General features: G+C 41.7%; 1 protein-coding gene across 5 annotated transcripts in view; it reads left to right on the plus strand.

The window, feature by feature from the left end:
* The window catches only part of myo15aa (myosin XVAa), a 73504-nt gene that overhangs the window by 44217 nt on the left and 3439 nt on the right, over positions 1–25848 (plus strand). For 2 of the 5 annotated variants that reach the window (XM_042087779.1, XM_042087782.1), the window contains 42 exons: positions 497–621; positions 819–936; positions 1266–1441; positions 1798–1882; positions 2210–2263; positions 2365–2446; positions 2676–2806; positions 3046–3141; positions 3280–3515; positions 4679–4857; positions 6761–6833; positions 7397–7588; positions 7991–8094; positions 8296–8390; positions 9350–9473; positions 10557–10760; positions 10888–10952; positions 11608–11751; positions 12557–12644; positions 13842–13983; positions 16233–16320; positions 16453–16597; positions 16704–16819; positions 17268–17327; positions 17464–17539; positions 17655–17770; positions 17896–18014; positions 18116–18257; positions 18360–18471; positions 18878–18952; positions 19421–19626; positions 20834–20976; positions 21073–21145; positions 21765–21837; positions 22117–22190; positions 22341–22423; positions 23973–24103; positions 24290–24384; positions 24489–24566; positions 24684–24780; positions 24996–25156; positions 25295–25428. In XM_042087779.1, the coding sequence (XP_041943713.1) occupies positions 497–621; positions 819–936; positions 1266–1441; positions 1798–1882; positions 2210–2263; positions 2365–2446; positions 2676–2806; positions 3046–3141; positions 3280–3515; positions 4679–4857; positions 6761–6833; positions 7397–7588; positions 7991–8094; positions 8296–8390; positions 9350–9473; positions 10557–10760; positions 10888–10952; positions 11608–11751; positions 12557–12644; positions 13842–13983; positions 16233–16320; positions 16453–16597; positions 16704–16819; positions 17268–17327; positions 17464–17539; positions 17655–17770; positions 17896–18014; positions 18116–18257; positions 18360–18471; positions 18878–18952; positions 19421–19626; positions 20834–20976; positions 21073–21145; positions 21765–21837; positions 22117–22190; positions 22341–22423; positions 23973–24103; positions 24290–24384; positions 24489–24566; positions 24684–24780; positions 24996–25156; positions 25295–25428 (4910 nt within the window). The remainder of the gene's footprint in view (positions 1–496; positions 622–818; positions 937–1265; positions 1442–1797; positions 1883–2209; positions 2264–2364; positions 2447–2675; positions 2807–3045; positions 3142–3279; positions 3516–4678; positions 4858–6760; positions 6834–7396; positions 7589–7990; positions 8095–8295; positions 8391–9349; positions 9474–10556; positions 10761–10887; positions 10953–11607; positions 11752–12556; positions 12645–13841; positions 13984–16232; positions 16321–16452; positions 16598–16703; positions 16820–17267; positions 17328–17463; positions 17540–17654; positions 17771–17895; positions 18015–18115; positions 18258–18359; positions 18472–18877; positions 18953–19420; positions 19627–20833; positions 20977–21072; positions 21146–21764; positions 21838–22116; positions 22191–22340; positions 22424–23972; positions 24104–24289; positions 24385–24488; positions 24567–24683; positions 24781–24995; positions 25157–25294; positions 25429–25848) is intronic. The other 3 variants (XM_042087780.1, XM_042087781.1, XM_042087783.1) reach the window with 3 other exon arrangements.

Raw genomic sequence — 25848 nt, forward strand, 5'->3', positions numbered from 1 at the left:
GGTTAGGGTTAAGGTTAAGGTTAAGGTTAATCAAAAGAACGTTTGATTCAAGTTCAGCGTGTGTTGCGAACTTTTGTTTCTCAACAAAAGCCACAACGAAACGGTAACAAATAAATGTAGAGAGACATATCATTTTTCGTTTTGGCAAGTAGCCACATAATAGGGGGATAATGTATAGAACGACGGTCATTATTGGGAAAATAAGTCCCGACAGGGCGAACCGGACCCCTGGCGCGTCGGGGTCCGGTTTGCCCTGTCGGGACTTATTTTCCCAGTAATGACCAGCGTTCTATACATTATCCCTTACTTGTTAGCTCACGGTGGTAACAATGTTATGGTCACGGCTTCCTTTATTAGGGAAGACTGATAAAGTGGGGCCCTACACTGTGCTGTAAGTGGCTTAGTTGTAATTAAATGTATGCTAATCTAGCCACGATTAGGACCTTTTGGTTTGGCCAGTACAGTAATGTGTAAATGAGTTTGTGGTCCTCTACAGGATCCTGGCGTCTTTGACGTGGAGCTGGTGAGCACTCAGCTGCGCTATTCTGGGATCCTGGAGACCATCCGCATCAGGAGGGAGGGGTATCCGATTAGAGTGCCTTTTGATGTCTTCCTTTTCAGGTGTGGGATGAGAGCGCTTATCCAGAGACCCCCACACATGCGGTTATAAAACCAGGCGTACTTATAACAACACAACAAATCCTTAATCCTAAACACCCTGTTTTTTTCTAACCTGTTTTTGAACACAACTTTGTTTTTTTTAAATACACATTTTTAGTAAACCCCTGCTAAGGTAGGACACTGTGACTCATTCACAGGTATAAATCCCTTCTGGGCATGAAGCAGCCTCCCCCTGCCAATGGTGAGAACTGTGTTATGATGCTGAGGAAGCTGTGTCCCGTGAGACCAGGGGCCTTCCAAGTAGGAGTCACCAAGGTGAGAGGTGCCCCTTTGTCTTCTGTCCAGAATACTGACCAGAAGAATGTGCATGCGCTGCACTTCTCACATGACTCTCTTACTCTCACTCCGGTGTTTTAGAAATGGTGTTGTTGACGTGAACTTGAACTTGACCTTGAAATAGTGTTGTTTAGAAATAGATTTGTTGTTCACCATAACTGACTACAAAGAATTTACCAGTCAAAAACATCAGAAGGTTCTGTGTAGCAAAACAGGGGCTTCCTAAATTGCCACGCTGGTTTGTTTACATCTCAAAGCTTATGTTTGTACCCTGTGTTTTTGTTTTAATTGCACATGATATGTGGAAGCTTTTCCTGAAGGAGGAGGTGTACCAGCTTCTGGAGAGTAAGCGGGATCGGGTTCGGCACGTGGCTGCCCTCACGCTGCAGCGCTACACACGCATGTACTTTGTGCGCAAGCGCTACTTTGCTTTCCGCGTGAAGATCATCAGGCTGCAGGCCCACTGTAGAGGACTCCTTGCAAGGTGTGTGAAAGGAACACAATGCGGTTCTTTTACCTTAAAATAGCATAGGGTCATGACCCTTGTAGTCTGTTTATGACTAACTGGGTATTGTCTTAACATTAAATGGCATTGAATATTGATGCAAATGAGCATAGATATACATTCTTCCATGGTGTTCCTTAAAGGATTGATGTCTCTGCTAAACCACATGGACGCCTGTCTTGCAATGCTGGCTAAGGCCATTATGGAGTATATGTGGATTTTCATTTTGTTTGTCTGAACAGTGCTGCCAAGTGTTGGCATTGTCATTAATGAATGGCTTTGCAAAATGATATTCCTGCAATTAATTTTTTTTTTTTTGTATTTTTTTTTTGTAGAAAACAGTATGTGAAAATGAGGATTAGCCTGATCAGGTTTCGGTCAATTATCCATATGTATGTCAATCGGAAGAGGTTCATCAAGGTATGCTCAGTCTACTTACAATGCAAGCATGATTCTGCGCAAAGTTTAAAATATCTCTTGGGGCCCTCATTTAAATGATGGGTAATGTTGGGCTATAAGCAAAGTGAACTAAAGCTAATCTAATAACTAACTCAAAATAATTTTCCCAATTTATACCATGAACAAGATCCCTTGTACAAAAATGGGTGGAACAAAGCACTGTTCCCTGCACCACACAGTAGCTTTAGATCATGCGCAACGTAAGACACTTTGCTCATTGCCCAACTATGGAAATGATTTAAATTAGGGCTCTTGATGAATCTCTTTGTTCTGACTGTTTCCATTCAGCTCAATCTGGCAGCAAAGAGGAAGGAAGAGGCGGAGAGGATCAGAAGGGAGATGGTGAAAAATGAAATTATTTTAGTTTCTGTCTTCATTTCAAGATGAATCATGTCATGTTTTAGCTTGATGTTCACACTGATATTCCGGTTCACTGTGTGCAGGAGCTATCGAGGCGCGAGGTTGTCAACGTCACACATCTGCCCATTCCAGCTGAGCTGGCAGGACTCCTCAATTCAGCAGCAGGTCTTTATTCTATAAAAGAAAATCATTAATCTCTACACAATCTATTTATAGAAATACCACTATTGCGTTTTTTTCCCCCCAGAATTTTTACCGGCCTTTAATTTTCATTTTGATCTTTTCCCAAAATAGCATCTTATGAATCCTCACTCTGCCTGTTTGATGCTAGTGTCTAGTGTATTTACTAACAGAAAGACCTCCTAGCTCTTGACAGCCCGCTTTTTTTGTTCAGGAGGAAGAGAGCTGCACTCGGATTGTCTGGCTCTGGTCCAGGCTCCAACTGTAGAAGTGGTGTCCCAACTCACCCTGCCCCTCGACATCAATAATTACTCCATGACTAAATGCATTCAGCTTTATTTCAAAGTGAGTTTGATTACACTGGAGTGCGATGAGATGTGTTATTTTTAAATAGGAAAATCTGTCCTTTTGTCCTTATTTGACTTCCATCTAGAAAACTCCATTGTGAATTGCATTTGACAGGTTTATGATTAAGATTTAAACACCAAAGCATGAATCGACACCATAGTTGAAACAGTTCATGCAAAGGTTGTCTCCCACCCCGAAGCATTTATCTGTCACACTAACTCTGTGAAACTCTGCAGGCACCCAAGTTTGGAATGTTGACAGCACCTTTGGACATGCCACTGACGCATGTGGATGAGGATCTGAAGCATGAGGCTCTTAATATTTTCGTCATGGTAAGATTTCTGTGAAATACACAATATGTGTAATGTCACTGTTACAACTCTTCATTGACATTTATAATAATTTGCATTTTTAATAAATCTAATGAAATGAAAATAACCTTTTCAGCTCTCTTACCTCTCTCTGTAAAGGTTTTAAGGTTCATGGGTGACCCCCATTTAAACGGTGCTCAGGAGAACCTGTTTGGGAACTACATCATTCAGAAGGGGCTCACATATCCCAGTCTGAGGGATGAAACCTTGTGTCAAATTGCCAACCAGGTGTGGAGGAACAGCAATCCCGATAACGCAGAGAGAGGCTGGCTGCTGCTGCTAGCCTGCCTGAGCGTTTTTTCCCCCTCTGCGAAAATGGAGAAGTATCTCCTCAAGTGAGTCACGGGCATGGAGGTGTTATATACAGGTGCATCTCAAAAAATGTCATTATGGAAAAGTTCATTTTTTTCCCATAATTTATTTCAAAAAGTAAAACTTTCATATAATTTAAGTATATTACACAGAAAATGAAATATTTCAAAACAGTTTTTGGTTTTAATCTTATCTTATCTTTATTTTAATATTGATGATTATGGTTTACAGCTCTTGGAAGTCCAGAATCTCAATATATTAGAATAAAGATTTATAATACAGAAATGTCCACCTGAGATAAGCTCTAAACATTAATTCAAAACACGAGCAATGGTTTCCTGAGCCTTTAGTCTCTCAGTTAGGGCAGGACAATGGACTTTTCCACGATATTCTAATTTATTGAGATGCACCTTTATCATAGAGCTGGAGAGAGGGAGGAAGTACCACCCCCATTCATATCTATTATATAACAAAAATGTCCCAAATTCACTGCAACCATCTTTTTCTAAATGGTGTTTCACGCGGGGCTCATTTCCGGCACCATCTAGAGTTAGCCAATTAGGTGCCTCCTTACAGATGGAGACAACATAGAGTAATGGTATGTTGTTGATCCACACAGATGACGTAATTAGTTGCCACCAGAAATGTGGCACCTAGTTGGCTTGTTTGTGAAAATGGGGCCAGAAGTGAGCACATGTCGGATGCGATTTTTGAAGATGATGGTAGCCTAGTGGGATGTTAACTGTCTGAAGCTAACTCTCCAAATCCTGACCCACAGCCCAGGGTTCAGCTCTGAATTGCTTTATTCACATAACTGGTTCTGATTCATTATCTTTGTGCAAATCAGGCCTAGCTTTCTTTTTTTGAAGATCAGGGTGTCTTCTGAATAATAATAATAATAAAAAAAACTCTTCCAAATCACTTAAGTCACCAGGCTGTTTTATGATTAATTTTGCACCAAAGCTCTGTCAACTACAACACTGACATCTGAAACTGCCTGTGCATTTAATCCTTTTTAAAACTCATTCCATTTTTAAGTATCTGAAATGTACCACAGCCTTTGAAGTCACTTAACCAAGGAATGTGATTTATTTAGGACATGACTGAATCAGCACATTAACATTGAGTCATCTGAAGTGAATATAACTAGGTTACTAGGTCATGCTTTCTTCTGTCTCCATCTCAGGTTCGTCTCAGACTATGCTATGGAGGGCTTTAATGCTATTTGCCAACATAGGCTCATACAAGCCATGCAGAAGTCTCTCTATGGTCCAGAAACTGCCAGGACCTATCCTCTATGCTTACTAGAGTGGACAGCCAATAGGAAAAAAGCCAACATGGTGTTGCAAGTGCACTGCTTTGATGGTGAGCTTCATCAACATTGTATGTCCAAGAATGCTTAAAAAGTAGCCTGACGTAATCATACTCAATTTTAGTGAGAATTTGAGTCTGATACTGCTCCATTGTCACAAGAGACTGCTCCAAGGGACGGGATTATGGGGCGTGTTTCAATCGATACAGGGGGGGAAATGCCTCTGCACTCAAATGGATAGACCTTTCCAATCAAAGCAACAAAATAGCTTACTGTAAATCCTGTAGGAAGAACACCCAAACCATCCTTCTTCTCCACAAATTCCTTAACGTTGTTTTCTTTTCGTTTCGTTTTTTTTTAATTATTGCGCTGTCAATATCTTGTACAACAGATGCAATATAGTGAAATCTAAATGTCATCAAATGGCTTCTAGCGACAGGTTTTTGTTGCAAACAAAATCAACAGAAGTGCGCTCAGGTAATGTGATAGATGAGGCACCATTGCTTATCTGTCCATCATCGTACAAAGCCCACCCAAAATCAAAAACAATTTGATTGGTGCAGTCGGTTCGAACCACTCTGGTTCAGGCATTGCTTCTCAATGGAACAATGGTGCATTCATGGCACTTGGGAATGACAAGGACCGCTCCCGTGATTACTTTGTTTTTCCCACAGCAAGGGTTCATGTGTTGCCGTTGGAATGTGTGACAAACACGGATGCCACAACAAAAGTTAAAACATATGCTCACTAATCCTAAATAAGCAACTGTATTTGCTTAAAATATAGTGTAAGACGCTTGTGAAAGAAAGATATGCAGCTTTCAAGTGACAAAAACGACAAATTCCCAAGTTCCCAAGTCAAGTTATTCCCACATTAAAACTGTTGGACATGAAAGGCCACATGGACTACAAACAAAATACAATGTGACGACAAAAGTGATGACGAGCCCCTAACTGGGCAACTCTGTTAGCAAAATCTAGCCCCAGTTTCCGACCTCTGATTCACACATTATGTGACGTGAATGATGTGGAATGATGAAGTTTTCACTGGGAAAAAGGGTTTTTCGATGCCCATGAACGCTAGGCAAGTCCAGATTGAATTTCCCAGCCTTACATGTTGTGGGCAGGGATCAATTCGGGCTGGCTTCCAGGCTACTTAAAAATAATTGAATTAAAAGAATATTGTAGTTTTTTTCTCTTTACATGCCTCTCTTTTGCCAGTGATTTAATTTATTTTCATGGGAACACTTAGTTATCAATCTTACATTTTGGAAATTGAAGAAATAAAGGATAAAAGTAAAACTTTAGATGGTAAACCAGGAACCCGTAATAAATGTAACACAGTTTCAGTTTGAGTTTGCCTGTCACAAACATACACACACACACACACACACACACACAATTTGGTATGGTTTGCTGTAAGTTTATAAAAAAGGTCTGTCTTAACATGTCATATTTTTCGCAATTAGGAAGAAGGTGCTCCTCTGTTTCAACCTTCTCTGCCTGACAGTGACCATATATTCTTTGTTCTCTTGGCAGCCAGGTTTTTCTGTGTCTGCCTGTTTCTATTGCTAGGTTGTGGTCACTAAGCCTGTACTTGGTCAGGATATGCCTCTGCTTCGTATCTCTGACAGAGCTGAGATACTCTGCCAATTCATATTCTCTTTTTAGGATCAGATAGGAATTCATTCTACTTTGGTTGGTAGTTTGGTTTGTCCAATGCTCTTCTTTTAGAAGAAAAAAGAAGAATTCTCTCTCTCACACACACACTTGATGAGCCACTGCTCTGAGTTACTCTTTGAGGTCTTTGGCTACATCTCGAACTGAAGGGCCTTGAGACATTAATGTAGATTAGTGAGATTACTGAGACACATGATATGCACTCAATGCACTCAATTGTTTTCTTTCCACCACTTACTGTCTTCCTCACCATGCCTGCGGACATTTTGCCTCCCAGGGACATCCTTCCTGTGTCCTGTTCATTCCTGGACCAGTGGGGAGGACCTGGCAGGGGACGTCCTTCAGCACAGGTTGCATCTTCACTTTAATCTATCCAGAACACACAATTTACAAGGTTCTCTCTGATAGTAATTCACGTTATCAATCACGGTATCTGTTAATAGTGTATTGGATGGGGTGGTTTGGAAGTGTAGTGCCAAAGGTATTGGACTAGTAAGCCATAGCCAGACAGTTGTGGGTTCCAAGTTCCAAGTTCCACCAGTTGTGTCCTTGAGCCAGACACTTAACCCTAGGATGCCCCAGGAGGACTTGGCCCTGCAATTGGGCCTGTGTACAGTATGTTGCTTTCAATCACAGCTTCAGCTAAATAGGTCAATCATGAGCCCCAATTTAAATTATATGCAAAGAGCAAAGTCAGTCAGCAAGCAAAGTCTCTTGTGACATTTTCCTGTCTTCTCTGACAGACTAGTTTCATAAATGCCAGTGTCGCAGAATTGCCAATATTACACAGTGGAAATTGGCTGGCTATGCATATCATCATGGTCTAATTATTCATCATGATCTAATTACTCATCATGTTCTAATTATTACCCCCCTCATCATGGTCTAATTATTACCCCCTTCTTGTTGCCAGGGGTATGATGGAGGGCTGGAGGGGCAGTTCCGTCTTCATGAAGGAGCACGGCCAGTGGGCTGAGCTTGCCGGCCACGACTACGTGATGGACCTGATCGCCGACCTGGAGTTGATCCGGGACTTCCCCAAGCAGAAGTCCTACTTCGTCATCTCTGCCGACAGCCCTAACAGGACGAGGGCCAACGCCAGCCTGTCAGTAGAGCCGCTGTGCCGAGCTCGTTCATATCTCACCTTCTGTGTGTCTGTCTAACTCCTCATGGCCCTGTTGAAGTGTCCTTGAGCAAGACACTTAAACCCCAAAAGTGCTCCCGATGTGCAGGTTGGCGCCCTGCATGGCAGCCTCCGCCATCGGTGTGTGAGTGTGTGTATGTGAGGCATGACATGGTTAAGCGCTCGGAGGAGTGGAAAAGCTCTATTTAAATGCAGTCCACTTACCATTTGCACAGATTTACAAATGAATTGCACTTGTGTCAGTGTTTATTTTGAACAGATTTAACAGACTTTGGTGCAATAGACACATAAGTGAAATGCTGCAGTGTCCTACAGTAAGCACATTTTGGCCTGCTCTAGAGCCTTGTCTGTTAATCGTTGCAGTGCCCTGTTTGGAAGTGGGTTCGACTCAGATGATGAAAGTCCTCTTGCCATGACTCGCCATGCAATGCCCAGCATCCCAGACTCAGATGGATACTACAGTCATGGTCAGTGTGTCCAACATAGCTGCTCACTGGGGAATGGAAAATTTCATAAAAATCAGCTGCCATATTTGTTAGCCAGTTTATAAGGCTAGTTTACAAATAAGCACACACAAACATGTGTAAATGTATACATATGCACATAATATTCATAGAATAGCTTTCCTTTCATAGAACACTTTTTGAATACCTTTGCTGTTTTTATAGTCGAGTCGGACACGTTTAGTGAGCCTCCCACCCAGAGAGGTATGGACAGGTATCTGGACAGCCTGTTTGATCCGGTGCTTTCCGATGGAAGTGGGGTAAGCCGGCTCACCTCTCACTCTCCTCAGTTGTCAGTTTGCCCTCTGGCCTTTCTTATTACAGTATCTGAAAAGCCTGTTCAACTGAGCACAGTGCGCAGGTCTGCGTTTGATAGCTGTATATGCATTTTAACTACCACAGTCTTTATGTGTTGTCTGTGTTTGGGTCACACAACATCCATATTATTTTGAGTAACTGCATGTTAATGCAGTGAACCCTGTCTCAGGGAGTTAATGATCCTTAGCATGCTAGTCACCCACCACTGAGTAAGGTCCTAAGGTTAAGAGCTATGGGTTATATCGGAAAGCTTGAAATTGTAACATAAACAGTTTTGATTTAGTTATGAGGAGCTAGTTGAAGAGATCAGTTTAAGAGTCACTTTACACCAGAATAAACACTTATGTTTGTTTGAGTGTCTGAATGTATCAGGTATTCTTGAGCAGTTCCACATCCCAGTCAATGGGGGGTGATTAGGTTACCAGATTACCGTATTTCTTGTTGTATCAAGCACCTCTTAATCCTTTACCCTCGTTGCTAAGGAGCAACCATCTCTACACAGTGTTTTAGTGATACTTTCTAATTGTTTTAATACGTGGAGGAAAAGTATGCTTTCCTCCTGAAATTATATAATCACCTCAAGACCACACCACCATAAGAATTTCTTGTTAAAAGTTAACAAATATTGAGAACTATTGAAAAAATAAATAAAAAAAAATGTTTTTTTGGGGGTTTTAATACCGTAAGTCAGCAAACACAGAGCATCTTCAGTTGACAAAACAAATCTGTCCGTTTAGAAAGTTAACCCCCAAGCTCTTAGTGCTCATTCAGCTGTGGCCAGCTTAAACTAGACCTGCGCCTCTTTAGAGGGTATAAGGTACTCCCCAGGGAAGATAGAGTTCCCCTGGGGCAGTGCCCTGAGTGGTCCTGGCTGGACTGAAGCTCACTCTCTATTCTCTAGGACCTGGAGAGGGCCGCCAGCATGTCTAGCCGTATGATGGGAACAGGGGGACTCGGGACAGGGGAGGGCGAGGAGGACAAGTCCCCATCGGGCAGGCCCTATCCTCCAGGACTGCAACCCGGAGGTGAGTGTGTGTGTATGCGTGTGTGTGTGTCTGTGTGTCTGTGTGTGTGTCTGTGTCTGCGTACTGCTGCTACAATTTGCCTCCCCCGCTCCAGTCCTCTAGAGGCTCTCCGCTTACACGCACATGAATTATGCAGAAAATGCTTAGTATCAATGGGAGTGTTAAAACAGAATCAATTTGAGTTGAGTATGGATTATTTTCACACAAAATGGCTACCTTTCTGAATTTATAACTTTGCTAAAATTATGCAACTTTTTTGAAGGTTCAGCATTACATCAGCATACACCTGCTACCAAATTTAGGGCAGATTTTGCTCTGAATTATACAATGAAAATAGCCTATTGTAATTTCATCTGTTATATTTAATTTCATCGTTAAAAACTAGTAAGTACGTAGCATACTAATACATATGTTAGAGGTACTTAAAGCTATATCAAAGGTACAGTAATTTCCTTTGTATTAGCCACATTGTGTATAGGACAGTGTTTTATGCAATGAAAAAAAACAAAACCATATTAATACCATATTAACTGACCCATGTATTAACCTCATAGCTGAAGAAATTTTGCAAAATCAATGTATAAACCTCGGCTAATAGTAGGGTAATTACGTTATATCAAATAATGCATATAAGTATATCAAATAAAGGTACTAACCTCATACATAATGCAGCTTTTTCATTTTAATATTATAAGGACAACTAAATGTGTTTAATAATCAGAGGAAGCTATCTCTACCCTAAGCCTTTTTAATGCATCAAATTTCAGGTATCATTTCTGCTGACTCAGTTTCTCGACATGCATGTAGAAATCCATGCAATTATTTGCCGTTTATTCTTCGATACTTTGATATTTTGAGTTCTTTCTTAATTTAAAATACTTCACGTGTTTAAAGAACCCACCCCACCCCCACTAAATTATTTCACATGATTCCAACTGCAAGACCCTGTCTGTACTCACCAGTTCTACATCTCAGCGGAAGAACAAAGCCAGTGAGCTGTAATATGCCTGCTCTCCCTGTGTGGCATAGTGTACAGCAGTGAAATGTTATCCAGCCTCATTGTGCTGCACTTGCTTTTCTCAGCGGTACCCGTTCTCCCCATCATGGGCGGAATGATGCCACCAATCCCCATGCCAGCCATGCACTCTATGCCCGCCTCTGCTACTCCCTCTGTGCCAGCTGCCCCCTCTATGCCAGCTATGCCCGCTATGCCAGCTTTAAACGCTATGCCAGCTCTGCCTAATGTGCCAGCGATACCTAATGTGCCAGGTATGGATGAGGTGCCAGGCAAGTAATTGAAATTTTGCTTGGGGATGATCCACTATGGTTCTTACATGCTTGCCCTCAAATAGAAACCTGTAATTTTCTCCTTGTGATGTCCATTGCAATGTGTTTCCACCTTTTTTCCTCCAAGGAGTTGACCAGTCAGTTGTGACACAGCAACAGCAAGCTATTATCAACCAACAAGCAATCATATTAGTAAGTCACCCACCTCCAAATTGCACAATTCATGAATAGCTTTAAAAGTGAAGACATTTTAGAACTAACATACTGTTTAACTGTTAGATTATATGTTTAATCCTAAAATAGTAACCTGTTTAAATATATAAATTGTGTCCTTAAGGCATGTACAATACTCATACCTAGTATACTTATACTAAAGCCAGCTGCTACAGTAGCTGTTCAGTAAGTATGTACCGGTACCTTCTTCCCTATGCCTGAGGAGTCACACTGGCCACTGACGTTAGCACCCATTGGCTTTTCGCCTCCTTGCTAGCACACCCACCTCCCCAGTCCAAGGTGCTGCAAGTTTAGGGGTTTGAGAGTATCACAAGAGGATAAAAGATGATCCGCACACCAGATAGCTCCAAAGAAGAGCCACACGGCTCGAAACGTCACAAAATAAAATAAAAAAGATTATGGGTGGGAGCTCTCTTATGTGTGGATCAACTCTTGTCCTCTTGTGATACTCTCATACTGGATCCTGCACACATCCAACTTTGGCCTGGGATGTGCATGGTTTTACACTTCTAGTTTAGGAGTTGGAGCCTGGATAGATGCTGGGCTGAGCCTCACAGTCGACAACACAGTGCAGCTTACACTTACCGTAACCTTACCTGTGTCTGTGCTGCAGGCCCAGCAGATGACCATGCAGGCCATGGCCCTGCACCAGCATATGTACAGCTCACTGGGGGGCTCAACATCGGCCCCCACTGTGACCCCACAGCACATGCCTGCAAACCTGAACTACACACCTCCCACCAGGACGCCCAACCCGGTGAGTCCGTCAGTATGTTTATGTTTATTTATGGGACAGTGCACATTAACATACTCAGAAGCCATGTAAGTGTGCCAGATTTATCCATACAAGTTAATGTTTATCTGTAGTCCTTGACAGGTTGATTTGTTTTATTCTCTATTTTATGTTCAAAGTATGTTCTTTGGTATGTTGTCATTTTCTTCTTATTGCTTTATTACATGTACAGTACTTTACTTTTTTAGCCATTATTTGTGCTTTTGGCTTTTATTTATGTGAAGCACATTGAATTGCCTCTGTATGTACCTCTGTCTATGTAATAAACTTGCCTGCATTACCCTCAGTTAATCTGTACCTGAGTGGATATGTTGGGCCTGCTGGTTTTCCACTTGATATACAGTATTTGGTCATGCCTTTTTTATGTACCATTGCATGAGCCATATACTATTACTATATACTGTTTAATATACGTATATAGTAATAAAGTTACTAAACGGTGTAATCTATGCAATGTGGGATTTAAAAAAAGCAGTAGACCACTACTTAATGACCTACAGAAAATAAAAGGATACCGTTTTCAGATGAAGACCTGGATGAAAGGCAGCCTTTTTGTATTGCCATGCATGGAAATGATCACCTAATTTCATTCCGCTTAGCATGTTTTTTTTTTTTTTTGGGGCGGGGGGGTTTGGGGGGTTTCCAACTGTCTCATAAAGACTGCTTGGAGAAAGCTATCCTCTCTGCCATGGCCCTCACCAAGTTCTCAGAAGTGTAGCTGCTGGAATGTTCTTATTAAATACATAGCTGCTTTTATTTATCCTTGCAGACTAAGCCGGAACGAGGAGAGGTTCTCTATAAGCCAACTCCTCCTGTGCTGCTTGCTAACAGGGAGAGATCTGCACAACGAAATGCAAGTAAGTCGGCCCTGTGATGTCTTGTGCTTGAGTTATTGTTTTCGTCTACCACTTCAGGCTCCGGCTGAGTCGGACACAAGAGACCTGTAGTGATTGCCCTGTCATGATCCTCAATTTGTGCGCTGGGAAGCAAACAGCTTGTGCTCCTTTGATGTGGGGATGAAGTGAGTTGGCTCACTCAATAACATTTTGTCTTAAAACATGATATTTGTTAGAATGCCCTCTTTTAAAACTAGGAGGATACCAGGCCTCATCTGAGTCACAAAAAACACAAAAGAAAGCCTATTTAATCAGGTCATGAACTTTAATTTGTGTGGGTGGGAAAAAGAATGTTGTTGTTATCCGCTGATATAAACATGTATGTGTACGTTTTAAAGTACTTACTTTTCTATTCAAGTTTCATATATGTGACATACCAATTTATTCCAGAAAGGTAGATGTATTATTATATAACTTCATCGGCCCAAATGATGTGGGTTCTATGTAATTTGCAGCTGCCTGGTATATAGGAACGTCACCTATTACCAACCGTCCCATATTTCTGACCTCTTACGTTTATGTGTCACTTAATATTCATTTCTATACAAACCAAGACGGCGGATTCCTAAAGAAACGCAAGCACCCACACCATAAGTGTATCTAAATTAGCTATGTACCAGGCAGTAAAAGCCCCGGTAAGAACCAAACTAGATTTGGTTCAAATCTACACACCTGTGGCTACTGAAAAATGTAAGGTTGATTTATCAAATGTTATTTTGAAGTATTAAAAAACATTGTTGTTTTAGAATTTTAAAACGAAAGGGTTGGTAATTTGTGCTTTTACGATATCTTTCTTAAGTGTGAACAAGCTTCATTTATTATTTTGTGTTTTATAATCTTTTGAATAAACGCATTTGGTTTTGTATGCCTGACATGAGTGCATACTTTGAGCCTGTACCATCTCTAAAGACCTTGAACTTTTATTTTGACCACTATGGTATGCACCTAATGTTGAGACCTGTGTGCGCATGCTCACTTCGGTGAAATGTAATACACTGTCTTTAGTGCAGCAAACCAAAACATGGAAAGGCCCATTCATATAATGTACAGTGTGTTTATGCTATGTATATTATATAATGTTATATATATGCTTTAAAGGTAAATGCTTGTTATGGACACAAATAAAAAGTCCAGTCATGGTTTTTGCTCCTTTTTAAGGCCCAACAAAGCCTGCGCCCCGGGATGACGTGGTTCGGGCCTCAATCTCCAACTCTGAGCACTTGGAGCCCAGCCACAACATCAAGGACATCATCAAACAGTACCAGCCCACTAGTGTCCCCAAACCTGTGGAAATGCACAGGTGAGTTAAGTCTAAGATGTCCCCCGATATGGGCTTCAACTCTTCAGATGATATATAGTAAATACAGCTCTGGAAAACATTAAGAGACCACTGCACATTTTTCTGATGTCATCCTACAGTTGCTGAGTGACATTTGAATGAGTTGACAGTCATATTAAAAATTAAGTGACCGTTAGGCCCCAGCCGTGGCGCAACATGCTGGGGCACTTGCCCCATACGCCAGCGACCCGGGTTTGATTCCCGCCCCGTGGTCCTTTCCGGATCCCACCCCGACTCTCCCTCCCATTCGTTTTCTGTCATTCTCCACTATCCTGTCAATTAAAGGCATAAAAAGCCCAAAAAATATATAAAAAAAATGAATAAAACAATTAAGAGACCACTGCAAATTTGAATATGACCGTCAACTCATTTGAATGTCACTCAGCAAATGTATGACATCAGAAAAATGTGCAATGGTCTCTTAATGTTTTCCAGAGCTGTATATAAAGACAATATGCAATACACCGTGTGCACAATTATTAGGCAAGTTGTATATCTGAGGATTAATTGTATTTTTGAACAAATACAATGATCTCAGTCAATCAAAAATGTTAATAAACCTCAAACCTGAATATTTAAGAAAGGGAAAGTGAGTTTTGGCTTTCTCAGGAGAAAATCTATGTGTGCAGAATTATTAGGCAACTATTGGTGTGCAGAATTATTATGCAACTAAATAAAAAACTAAAATTTTCCCACTCCACATGTTTATTTTCATTTCCTAGAGTAAGAATAAAAAATAAACAACTCAAAATGTACAAATAAACACTTCATGAAATATTCAGTGACCAATATAGCCACCCTTCTTTTCAATAACTGTCATGAGCCTTCCATCCATGGAGTCTGATAATTTCTTGATCTGTTGATGATGAACATTTTGTCCAGCAACAACCACAGCCTCCCAAATGCTGTTCAAAGGGGTGTATTGTCTTCCCTCACTGTAAATCTCACATTTAAGAAGGGTCCACAAGTTCTCAATGGGTTTAGGTCAGGTGAAGAAGGGGGCCATGTCATTATTCTATCATCTTTAAAGCTTTTGCTGGCTAGCCATGCAGTGGAGTACTTGGATGCATGTGATGGAGCATTGTCCTGCATAAAAATCATGGCCTTCTTGAAGGATGTAGATTTTTCTGTACCACTGCTTGAAGAAAGTATCTTCTAAAAACTGGCAGTAGCTTTGGGAGTTGATTTTAAGTCCATCTTTAACCCGAAAAGGTCCAACTAGCTCATCCTTAATAATAGCAGCCCATACCAGTACCCCACCTCCACGTTGCTGGCGTCTGACTAAGTGGAGCTCTGTACCCATTAGTGATCCAGCCACGGGTCCATCCGTCTTGTCCGTCAAGAATCACTCTTATCTCATCTGTCTATAAAACCGTTGAAAAATCTGTCTTCAGATATTTCTTGGCCCAGTCTTGACGTTAAACTTATGAGTCTTAAGTGGTGGTCGTGTTTCAGCCTTCCTTACCTGGGCCATGTCTCTGAGCACTGAACACCTTGTACTTCTGGACACTCCAGGTAGGTTGCATTTCTGGAATAAGGCCGCACTGGATGTCAATGGGTTCCTGGTAACTTCATGTTTAATTATTCTCACGTCTCTAGCAGTTATTCTGCGCCTTTTTTTCTCCACATGTTTCTTGCAACCCTTTTGACTATTTGCAACAAAACGTTTGATTATTCGGTGATCACGCCTCAATATCTTTGCTTCTTCAAGAGTGCTGCATCCCTGTGAAAGGCATTTTCATTTTTTTTGCTTTTCAGAGTCTGTTAAATCTCTTTTTTGGCCCATTTTGTCTGAGCTAAAGAAGCTGCCTAATAATTATGCACACCTTGATTGTAGGGTGTTGATCACTTTAGGCCACACCCTCCCTCATTACACAAATACACATCAACTGATGATGCATAAATCCAATTAGCAGTCAGGTTTATATAAGTTGGAGTTGGAAATATGCATAAAAATTATGATAAGGTAAAAATACTCACTTGCCTAAAAATTGTGCACACGGTGTATAAACAATATACAGACAATGTACTTATACAAATTATATGCAACCTGTAAAACTTACAATTTTGGCTAACAGTAATGTGCATCGTGTATAAGAGTGGACTATGATGTGTGAATATTTGTAGATGTGAAATAAGATGTGCAGCTTGTAGAACTGCAGGTCATTTGTAGAAACTGGTAGGCTCCATTGTCCACTTTCCCCCTGCAGAAAGGAGGCGAAAGTGTTTATGAGGAAGCCAGACCCTCATGATGAAGCCATGCTGATCCTGAAAGACCAGATGACCTCTCCCCCACAGGTTGACCACTCCATCAGAAATGATGAATTGTGCCCAATAAATTGATCAATTAAATCAATCAAAAGTTCCCTATCTAAAACATTTCTGGCTTTCTTCCACACTGTGACCGCACCACACCAACTCTGTAAACAGAGAAAGAAGACTTATGCCCCTTCGCCTTCGTCTGCTGCATCAGCCCGTGAGTCTAGATATGACGAAGGCCGAACACTAAAGTCGGTGAAAAGGTCCCACCCTCCAATGCCCGCTGTTAGCCACAGGCACCCGCCCCCAGCCCCAGGTTTGTCCAATAGAATCTGACCTCAGGTTGTCAGTGACAGGCCTGTCTGTGACTCTTTGTGTGCTGAGGTGGTTGTGATTGGCTGGTGTGTGTTGTTATGCCACAGTGTCCAGAGAGCTGCCAGTGGAGACGGAGACCATCAAGACCCAGCTGCACAAACGGAGCAGTGAAGAACACTACACCTACACCAATGTGCCCTGGAAGATTTACCTCAGGAAAGAGGTGAGGCTGGGGCCACACACACGTACACACACACACACACACACACACACACACACACACACACACACACACACACACACACACACACACACACACACTACTGTATGTGATGGGATCTGGGAAATCCCATCACATGGTGAAAACTAAATTCCTTGATTGCTGCTCCGTTTCAACCCCTCTCATGTGAAGAGTCACCAACTTAAGATTCTGATACCATCCTAGCAACATCCTGGATACCGTCCCCTAGCAACATCCTGGATACTATCCTAACCACACCCTGGATGTGGCTAGGATGATATCAGAATTATTTGACCAAAAGAAAAGACAAAAAAACATAGCCATCCTCTTTCTCACATCATGACTCCAGGTTCTATGAATCTTAAGTTCATAGTTTTGTTTTCTTCGGATTGTCTTGTGCCTGTGGCTGACAGAATTTTCATCCCATTAGGTTTTCTACCCCAAAGACAGCTTTAATCACCCCTTGATGCTGGATCTCCTTTTCAAACAGGTATATTACTTATATAACAGGTATATATTACTATATGCCACATTACTGACAACATTTCCATGCACATTTAATAGTTGCTTTATTCACTGCTACTATGTTGCTAATTCCTTGCCAATTTTCTTTTATTTTCTTTCAGATTGTCCATGACACATTCTCTGAGGCTTGCATCCGTATCACTATAGAAGAGAGACAGAATATGAAATCCCTCTTTGGTAACTACTAAAAAACAACTGCTTGTTTGTCCTGGTGTGTCAAAGTGTCATCTGTCAATTTATTGAATGTTTAAGTAGCTGATATTGTTTTTGTTTGTTATTTGTTTGTTTATAGACGAGAACAACATTACTTTAGACTCGGCAGGCCCAGATGATAACGTGAAGAAAAAGATTGTGACGGCAGCTAGAGATTGGTGGGAGATATACTTCTCAAGGCTCTTTCCAGCTTCTGTGAGTATCAATCTATTTCCACAAATGTTTTCCCTTGATGCAATCTCATGAGAAAATGACTGAACAATCCCGTAATTGTGTGTGTGTGTGTGTGTGTGTGTGTGTGTGTCCACATTTGTTATCAGGGCAGCGTGGGCACTGGAGTTCAGGTCCTATCCGTGTCACACAAAGGCATTAAACTCCTGAAGATGGTCCGAAGCAGCGCTGCAGCTCCTGATTACTTCCGAGTCCTGCGTCCTTACAGGTGCCATTGAGCGCCCATAAACCCCATCTCACCTCAGCCTTATTTCCCAGCGGTCTCATGAAGCATTCACAACCTCCTTTTATTTGTTATTATCCCAACAGTTACACCGATATCATGTTTGTCACCATTCCGTCTAAGAACATGCTGGAGTTCAACCTGACCAATGAGAAACTCATCCTGTTCTCCGCCAAAGCTCCGCAGGTCAAGACCATGATTGACCACTTCATCACAGAGCTGAAGAAGGTTGGATATTATGGGTGTAATGCTTGGGTTTTATTGGTTACAAATTGCATTAAGGATGCAAGGGGGGAAATATCACTTCATCTTTCTTTGCTGTTTTCCTAGGATTCGCAGTATGTAGTTGCGGTGAAAAATTACATTACGGATGACAGAACGCTACTGAATTTCCATAAGGGAGACATTATCCGTCTGCAGACGATGGAGGGCCTGGAGGAAGGTGAGATCATCTTTTTCAAAATGGAACCCGATTGTGTGAGTCACTCTTTCTCTCTCTCAGCGGAGTCTGCCGTGTGGTTTTTGAGCTGCTCATCTCCTGGCCGAGCTTGAGCAGAAAGGACCCATTTAAACACACTCCGTAGGCCCTTTTTGTTCAAAGTAAATACAAAATCCCTTCAGAGGGTTATTTGCATTTAAGGTTTATGCTGTGTCAGTCCTGTGAGAGACTCGGCATCCTTTGCAAGCTCAGTGATAGTTCAGATGTAGTTGAGGTGCGTGAATGTGTGTCTGTGTGCATTTGTGTGTGTGTGTGTGCGAGTGTGTGCGAGTGTATATTATGTGCGAGCGTGCGTGCGTGCGTGCGTTTGCGTTCCTTGTGGGTCTAACACACAGTGGCTCTCCCACAGGCCAGTGCTATGGGTGCATAGTGAAAAAGAAGGTGATGCTCCTGGAGGAGTTAAAGAGAGACACCACTGACTTTGGTGGGTCAGTGTGCTCTAGTGCATGCTGTGCATGATGTGTTTCCATCTTCTCATTTTTTTTATTTCCTGTTTTTTTTTTTTTTTTGTGTGTGGACTAGTTTTGTGTGTGTATACTACTGTATATCTGCATGAGCTTGTGTGTGTGTGTGTTTGTTTGTTTGTGTGTGTGTGTGTGTGTGTGTGTGTGTGTGTGTGTGTGTCTACCTGGGTATGTGACACATGTTTATGTGCATTTTTTCTTTGTGTGTGTGTGTGTGTGTGTGTGTGTGTGTGTGTGTGTGTGTGTGTGTGCATATTGCTCTGATTCTTTTATACTCTTGAAACTCTAACCACCAAAGAACGCTTCATCCCTCCAGTACGTTATTACAGGCTGAAGAGCTGTGGCTTTGACGGCCATATATTTTCCCCATGACTCCATGACTCTGACCTACCATATTTCCCCATTCTTCACTCTTTGGCATGCCAAAGGTTGGAAGTTTGGTGCGGTCCACGGCCGTGCGGGAGTCTTCCCCGTGGAGTTTGTGCAGCCGGTGGCGGCGCCGGACTTCATCCACCTCCCTGTGGACAGGAAAGAGGAGCCCAAGAACAAGCAGGGGCGTGTGGCGGCGTCCGCCACAGTGGCCGTTGCCGTAGGCTCCTCCGCTGCAGCCCACGAGCTGGACCGCTCTATAGAGGTAACGGGTCATCAGTTAGGGACACACACACACACACACACACACCGAGCACCTAATGAGCTCATCTAGATCTTTCAACATGCTGGAAAATGTGTCTTAGCCAGGACTGGCTGGTGTGGTATAATTGTACTTGATTCTGTGGAACGATCTGCCAAGTCCCACCAGAGCAGGGGCATCCCTCTCTGTCTTCAAAAAACTCTTGAAGACACTACCCTTCCAAGAATACCTGCTCTCTTAGCACTTCTGGCAACCTCACACACCTGATACACACTTACCATGCTCTCCCCTCCTCTACCTCCTTCTTATCCACTTCCCTCTCTCCCCTCCTTCCCTCTTCTCTCACTTCTTCTCCTACCATACTTTGACTACTCTAGTACTGTATTTTCCTATAAGTCACACTTTTTTTCATAGTTTGGCTGGTCCTGCGACTTATAGTCAGGTGCAACTTATATATGAAAATATATACAATTGAACATGTTTTTAAATGTTAATTAATATTAACTGACATGAACGCTACATGAAACATTACTGTCTATAGCAGCGAGAGAGCGCTCTCAAATGCACAAGTTCTGCGCACTATCAGTCAGAGATTATTGCTTGCACTATGCCTGAAACACACGTGCATACCTAAATCCTCAAATTATGTCTGGGATTCTATTCATAGCCTGGCCTCAGATTCTGACAAAAGGCCGGTAACATTGTTTCGATTTAACTCATAAAAGAGCTCTTCTTAATATTTTATATTGTTGGTTGGTTTAATATTGTTGCCGATGAAAAGTCGTTGCCAAGTCCCACCAGAGCAGAGGCATCCCTTTCTGTGTTCAAAAAACTCTTGAAGACACTACCCTTCCAAGAATACCTGCTCTCTTAGCACTTCTGGCAACCTCACACACCTAATACACACTTACCATGCTCTCCCCTCCTCTACCTCCTTCTTATCCACTTACCTCTCTTCTCTCCTTTACCTCCTCTTCTCTCACTTCTCCTCCTACCATACTTTGACTCATACTTAAAATATAGGCACTCCTATCCTCTAATACTAGTATTGACAGATGCAATGGTAATTCCTAGCTATGGTGTCCTCTGCACTGTAGCTGTAGCTCTGTAGCATGAATGTTATTCTATTGTTGTAAGTCGCTTTGGATAAAAGCCTCTGCCAAATTAATAAATGTAAATGTAAATATGTAGTACTGCTTTTCACCATTAGGTGGCTGCACCATCAAGTGAGCACACTGAGACCTACCCTGGCTACAGTAGCATGGATGTTGATGAGAGGATACTGCATGACAGCCAATACAACATGGTGGAGTTTGCGAAGAAGTACTTCCGAGAGGCGCAGAGAGGCGGCAGGTCAGTCTGTCTGTTGAAGGCTGCATGGGATTTGCTGAACCATTCATAATAACATTTTGAAAGACCTTTGAGAATGTCCAAATGTGTGTTTTCTAGTGACTCCTACAAACAGAGAACGAAAAAAGGAAAAGAGCCAAGGGAACCTGTTGAGATGGTGAAATTCTCCAAGGTGCTACAAATTTACATTACATTTACATCTATTCATTTAGCAGACACTTACATCTAATGCGACTTACAGTCGCACAGTATGTCATTACAAGGGCCATTGTCCCCGGAGCAACTTAGTGGAAATTATACCTTGACATAACATGATATAATACTCTATACATGCTGATATATTTTAAGTGGTTCTTATAAGTTATGGTTTGTATATTATGGTAATTGTTTATTTTCATTAGGCTTTTGGTCATTGATATTTCATTATTGTTTATTATTGCTATTTTCCTTAATGTAGTTATACCAACATTTTTCAACAATTGTTCATTGTTATTTTTTAACTATTGTATTGTTTTGTTTTAAAGTCGCTTTGGACAAACTGGGCTAAATCATATAACCATAACCATATAGGGGTGCACTCATGAAACATACACAGTATAATGACAGTGTTTGTAATATTGTAAATATCTCTCTGATTTCAAAATGTCTTATATAATACACACAGTTTGTTCTGATTATATAATATGCAATATTCAAATGTTTTGACACTTTTCAAGGTGTCATTCCTCCATAGCCTCTTCAGACGTCTGGTATTAGATGATCGTTTCATCTGTTTATCGTGTTCTCCACAGTCTCCCATCCAGGAATCTTTAATCGATTTTACAGACGAAAATATGAATAAAGTGGCGGCTGACATGTTCCTGGGTAGGCTGTGGGCCTTTTTTATTTTCTTTGGCGGAGCTCGTTGAAATGTTTTATTTGAATGTGGCAGCAATTAACAGAATAAAGAAACACTTGTAAACAGTTATAAGACAGTTCTTGTTAACGGCAAAAAGCAGCCCAAACTTTCCATTAGTCTGTCTCAACACTCAAATAATAATGAAATGCTATTTTTAACAAATACTTCTGGAATACTTCACTGCTTGTGAATGAACACACATGTTGAGATAGCCAAACACCCCTATATTTTTTTTTGTTTTTTAGCAATTATGAAGTTTATGGGGGACTATCCAATGAAGGGGCAAACCGAACAGGAGGTCGTCAGCACTATTCTTAAGGTACAATATGTCTTTAAACTGCCTAAAATATATTTACTCAAGTAGAAAGAATACTTCAAACTGCTCAGTGCTGAAGACACAGTGATGAAGGCAAGTGTTCTTCTGTTCAGTGAGAAGTCAATCCATTGATATTTTAAATCTCCCTCACAGCTAAGTGGAGAGTTTGGACTGATGCGGGATGAAGCTTACTGCCAGGTCCTGAAGCAGATCACGGGGAACACCAGCTCCAAAACGTACAGCTCTCCTCCTCGCTCAGTGGCTCTGTCTCTTTTTCTACTTACCTCCATTCAGTTTAACAGTATAGTACTCTCCCCTCTAATCTCCCCTGTTGGTTGTTTTCTCTTCCCTCATGGCCTCCTGGCCAGATACTACTCACAGGGACGATCCCTGATCAGGTCCTGCATTCTCTAGACCTGTATTTCTTAACTGGTGGGTCGGGACGGAACCGTTCTGGTTGGGTCACAGAGCTTGTGTGTTTTTTTAAATCACTCATTTAAAATGCTATCTTATCAGATCTAATATTGGACCTTTATTTTGATAGACTTTATTTCTACGTCAGTCATTGCCATGGACATAGACAATGTTTATGTGACAGGTCATGTTAGACATCATTTTAGCAGTAAACGCAAGTAGGCTACGACCCTGAATATTTGAAGTAGGATATGGATTCACTTAAATTGAGACAAAATGGGACAGAAACCCCAGTGTGCAGTGTTCACTGAATTGCTAGCACATGAGAGAAAATGGCACATGCAAACAAAGCACCCCTGTTAAAGGCATACCTGGCGAGTGCTTTGAAAGGTGACATCAGTTGAAGACTTCACAAATGTAATACCAAACATAAGCATGCTCCAAACAAGAAGGCCTACAGGCACTTGCATGTCTTAACATGTAGCTCACCGTATCCATTGGCTTGATTGCTAAAAAAAATATATGGGTCGCGACTCACGACTTAATGAACATGGGAAATTGTGGGTCCTAAAGCCAGATCAGTTAAAACCACTGCTCTAGACTGTTACAACAGATACCACTTTCTATCACTTTCTCCTCCTACCACACTTGTGACTAGTACTTATAATGTAGGCTTTCCTATTCTCTAGTACTGGTATTGACAGATACAGATGGTAATTCCCAGCTAAGGTCTCCTCTACACTGTATCTTATATGTTTTTCTACTGCTGTAAGCTGCTTTGGATAAATGTAATGAACAGATAATTGTAACACAAAACATAAAACATGAAGCATAGTTTTTTTCTGTCAAAAAAATGAAAAACAAACACTGCTGTAATTATATACCAAAACAGAAAGAACAAAATGTTCCCAAATGTTCCTGTACATTCTTAAGTCATATGTTACGTGCCAGTCTTTGTTTCAGGTGTTTTTTATACATTTCTGGAGATTTTCCAGGGCAGAATATGAAAGACTTCAAATAAAAAGTCAAACAATATGCATTAGAATAGAATAGAATACATAGAATGCATTGGGAAATGCTCTGTACTTCAACATGAAACCATGTGTTGTAAACACAGACGCATTTGTGTTTTCTGATAACAAACAACAACAAATATTTTTTTGTGCCTTTAAATCTGGCATGTTTCTCTAATCAGACGCAGGGGAAGTGGGGGGGGGGGGGGGGGGGGAGAGGGGGTCATCAATAATTCAATGCCTGGGCGCTCACCCGGGAGCAGGGTTGACCCTCGCTGCCGCAACCCTGCTGCGATGGTGATTTAGCTGATCTGGGTGTTTTCCTTTTTTCTCTTTTTCTTTCCGGCTGCCGGCGCAGGGACAGCTGCCAGAGGGGCTGGAGGCTCCTGTACATCCTCACGGCCTACTACCGCTGCTCCGAGGTGCTCAAGCCCTGCCTGCTCAAGTACCTGATGGACGTGCACGCTAATCAGGGCATACACTACCAAGGTAGGACGGAGTTCATCTGCTGTTTGCTGTGTATCTGCACACCTGTCTTAGCTAGTCGTAACTTAGCACTAGAATATTTCACTTGTGCACTTGTGCACAGTGTACTTGTTTTTGTTGTTGTTTTAAACATGTTTATGTTGCCGTTACCTTGTGGGGATTTAACTGGTTGTTTTGTAAAATAACTAGGGATCGCTAATGCATGTGAGCAGAATCTGAGGAAGACTTTCCAGTATGGTGGACGCATTGAGCCTCCAAATGGCATGGAACTGAAGGCTATGTTGGTCAGTGGATGATACCTTTGTCCTGCAAGCACATTGCTTTGAGAGCCTATATAGATAGTCCATCCAATCCAACTGTTGTGTTCATGTTTCTTTTGTTCTCAAAGGCTGGAAGGAGCTCTAAGAGGCAGCTGTTTCTATTACCTGGCGGAATCGAGCGACACCTGAAAATAAAGACTTGTTCAGTAAGCATCCTTCATACAGTGAAGAGAGACAGAGAGAGACAGAAAGAGAGAAAAGGAGGGAGAGAGAAAAAGAGAAATGACTTTGTCTGAATACTACCATGATCCTCTCTCACTCAGGTTGCTTTGGATGCCATTGAAGAGCTATGCTATGAGATAGGTCTGAACAAGCTTGAGGCCATGGATGAATATGCCATATTCGTGGTGGTCAACAGAGGTATGATGCCTGGCTGCTTAAAGGAGAATTCCAGCCATTTTTTACATACATCTCTGTTCCTGGAGGTCACCAAGTACTGTCGGTACGGAAAAAAAATGACCTCGAAGAACAGATCTATGTGAAAAATAGCCAGAAATCTCCTTTAAACATCTCAAGGCTTTAAAAACAGCCCTTTCGTTCAGACAGACGATTAAGTTTTGACATGTTTCATGCAGGCCAGAATGTTCGCCCTCTGAACAAGCGCGAGTACATTCTGGACATCACCACCGAAGCCGAGCCTATCGACAGCAACTACAGCCTCTGGTTCAGGAGGGTGATCTGGACCCAGCCACTCAAGTTTGACAACGAACTTAGCGTTTCCATGCATTACAATCAGGTAGCCATCTCGAGAACATTCTTATTTCAGACTCATTTATTAAGGCCACACATGCATGAAAGCAATGCTTTAGAGACTGTGCACAGACTTACTGTACATGCATAGACTTAATCCTATGGCCTGCTTCAAACACTGCAGATATACCCGGACTACTTGAAAGGCCTGCTCAACGTTGTGCCACAAGGGAGACTCAGTGACCAGCAGCTTCAGCAAGTGGCTAAACTGGCCGCCCTTCAGCATCGGGCCAAGGAGTCGGCCTACCTCCCCACTGTGTAGGTCAACAACACACTTTCAAAATGCAAATGGCCATAGCTCTGATTGCTGGACATAGTACGCCATGATGTTGGCAAATGACGTGTGGACCATACATTTAGAGAGAAAAAAACACCTATAGCATGGCATTTATCCAGAAGAACTAAAATGGCCAATTTCCCAGACATGGATTAAGCCTAGTCCTAAGATAACAGCTCTTTTGCAGTAGAGGTTTTTTTGTTTTAGTCAAGAAATGTCATATCCATGAACCCAGCCCAAAATGTTCTTCAAAACTGTGTTGGATAGGGTCTTAGAAGAATCTTTTTGAGATTTTTTGGTTCTCAACTTTTTAGCAGGTTTGATCTAGGGATAATCAAGATGGAAGCATTTTAGCTCTCATTCAAGGTGGAACCATTTTGGAGAAAATTTAGAGAATTCTA

This window comes from Alosa sapidissima, chromosome 3 (assembly GCF_018492685.1).
Source record: "Alosa sapidissima isolate fAloSap1 chromosome 3, fAloSap1.pri, whole genome shotgun sequence".
Taxonomy (NCBI): domain Eukaryota; kingdom Metazoa; phylum Chordata; class Actinopteri; order Clupeiformes; family Clupeidae; genus Alosa; species Alosa sapidissima.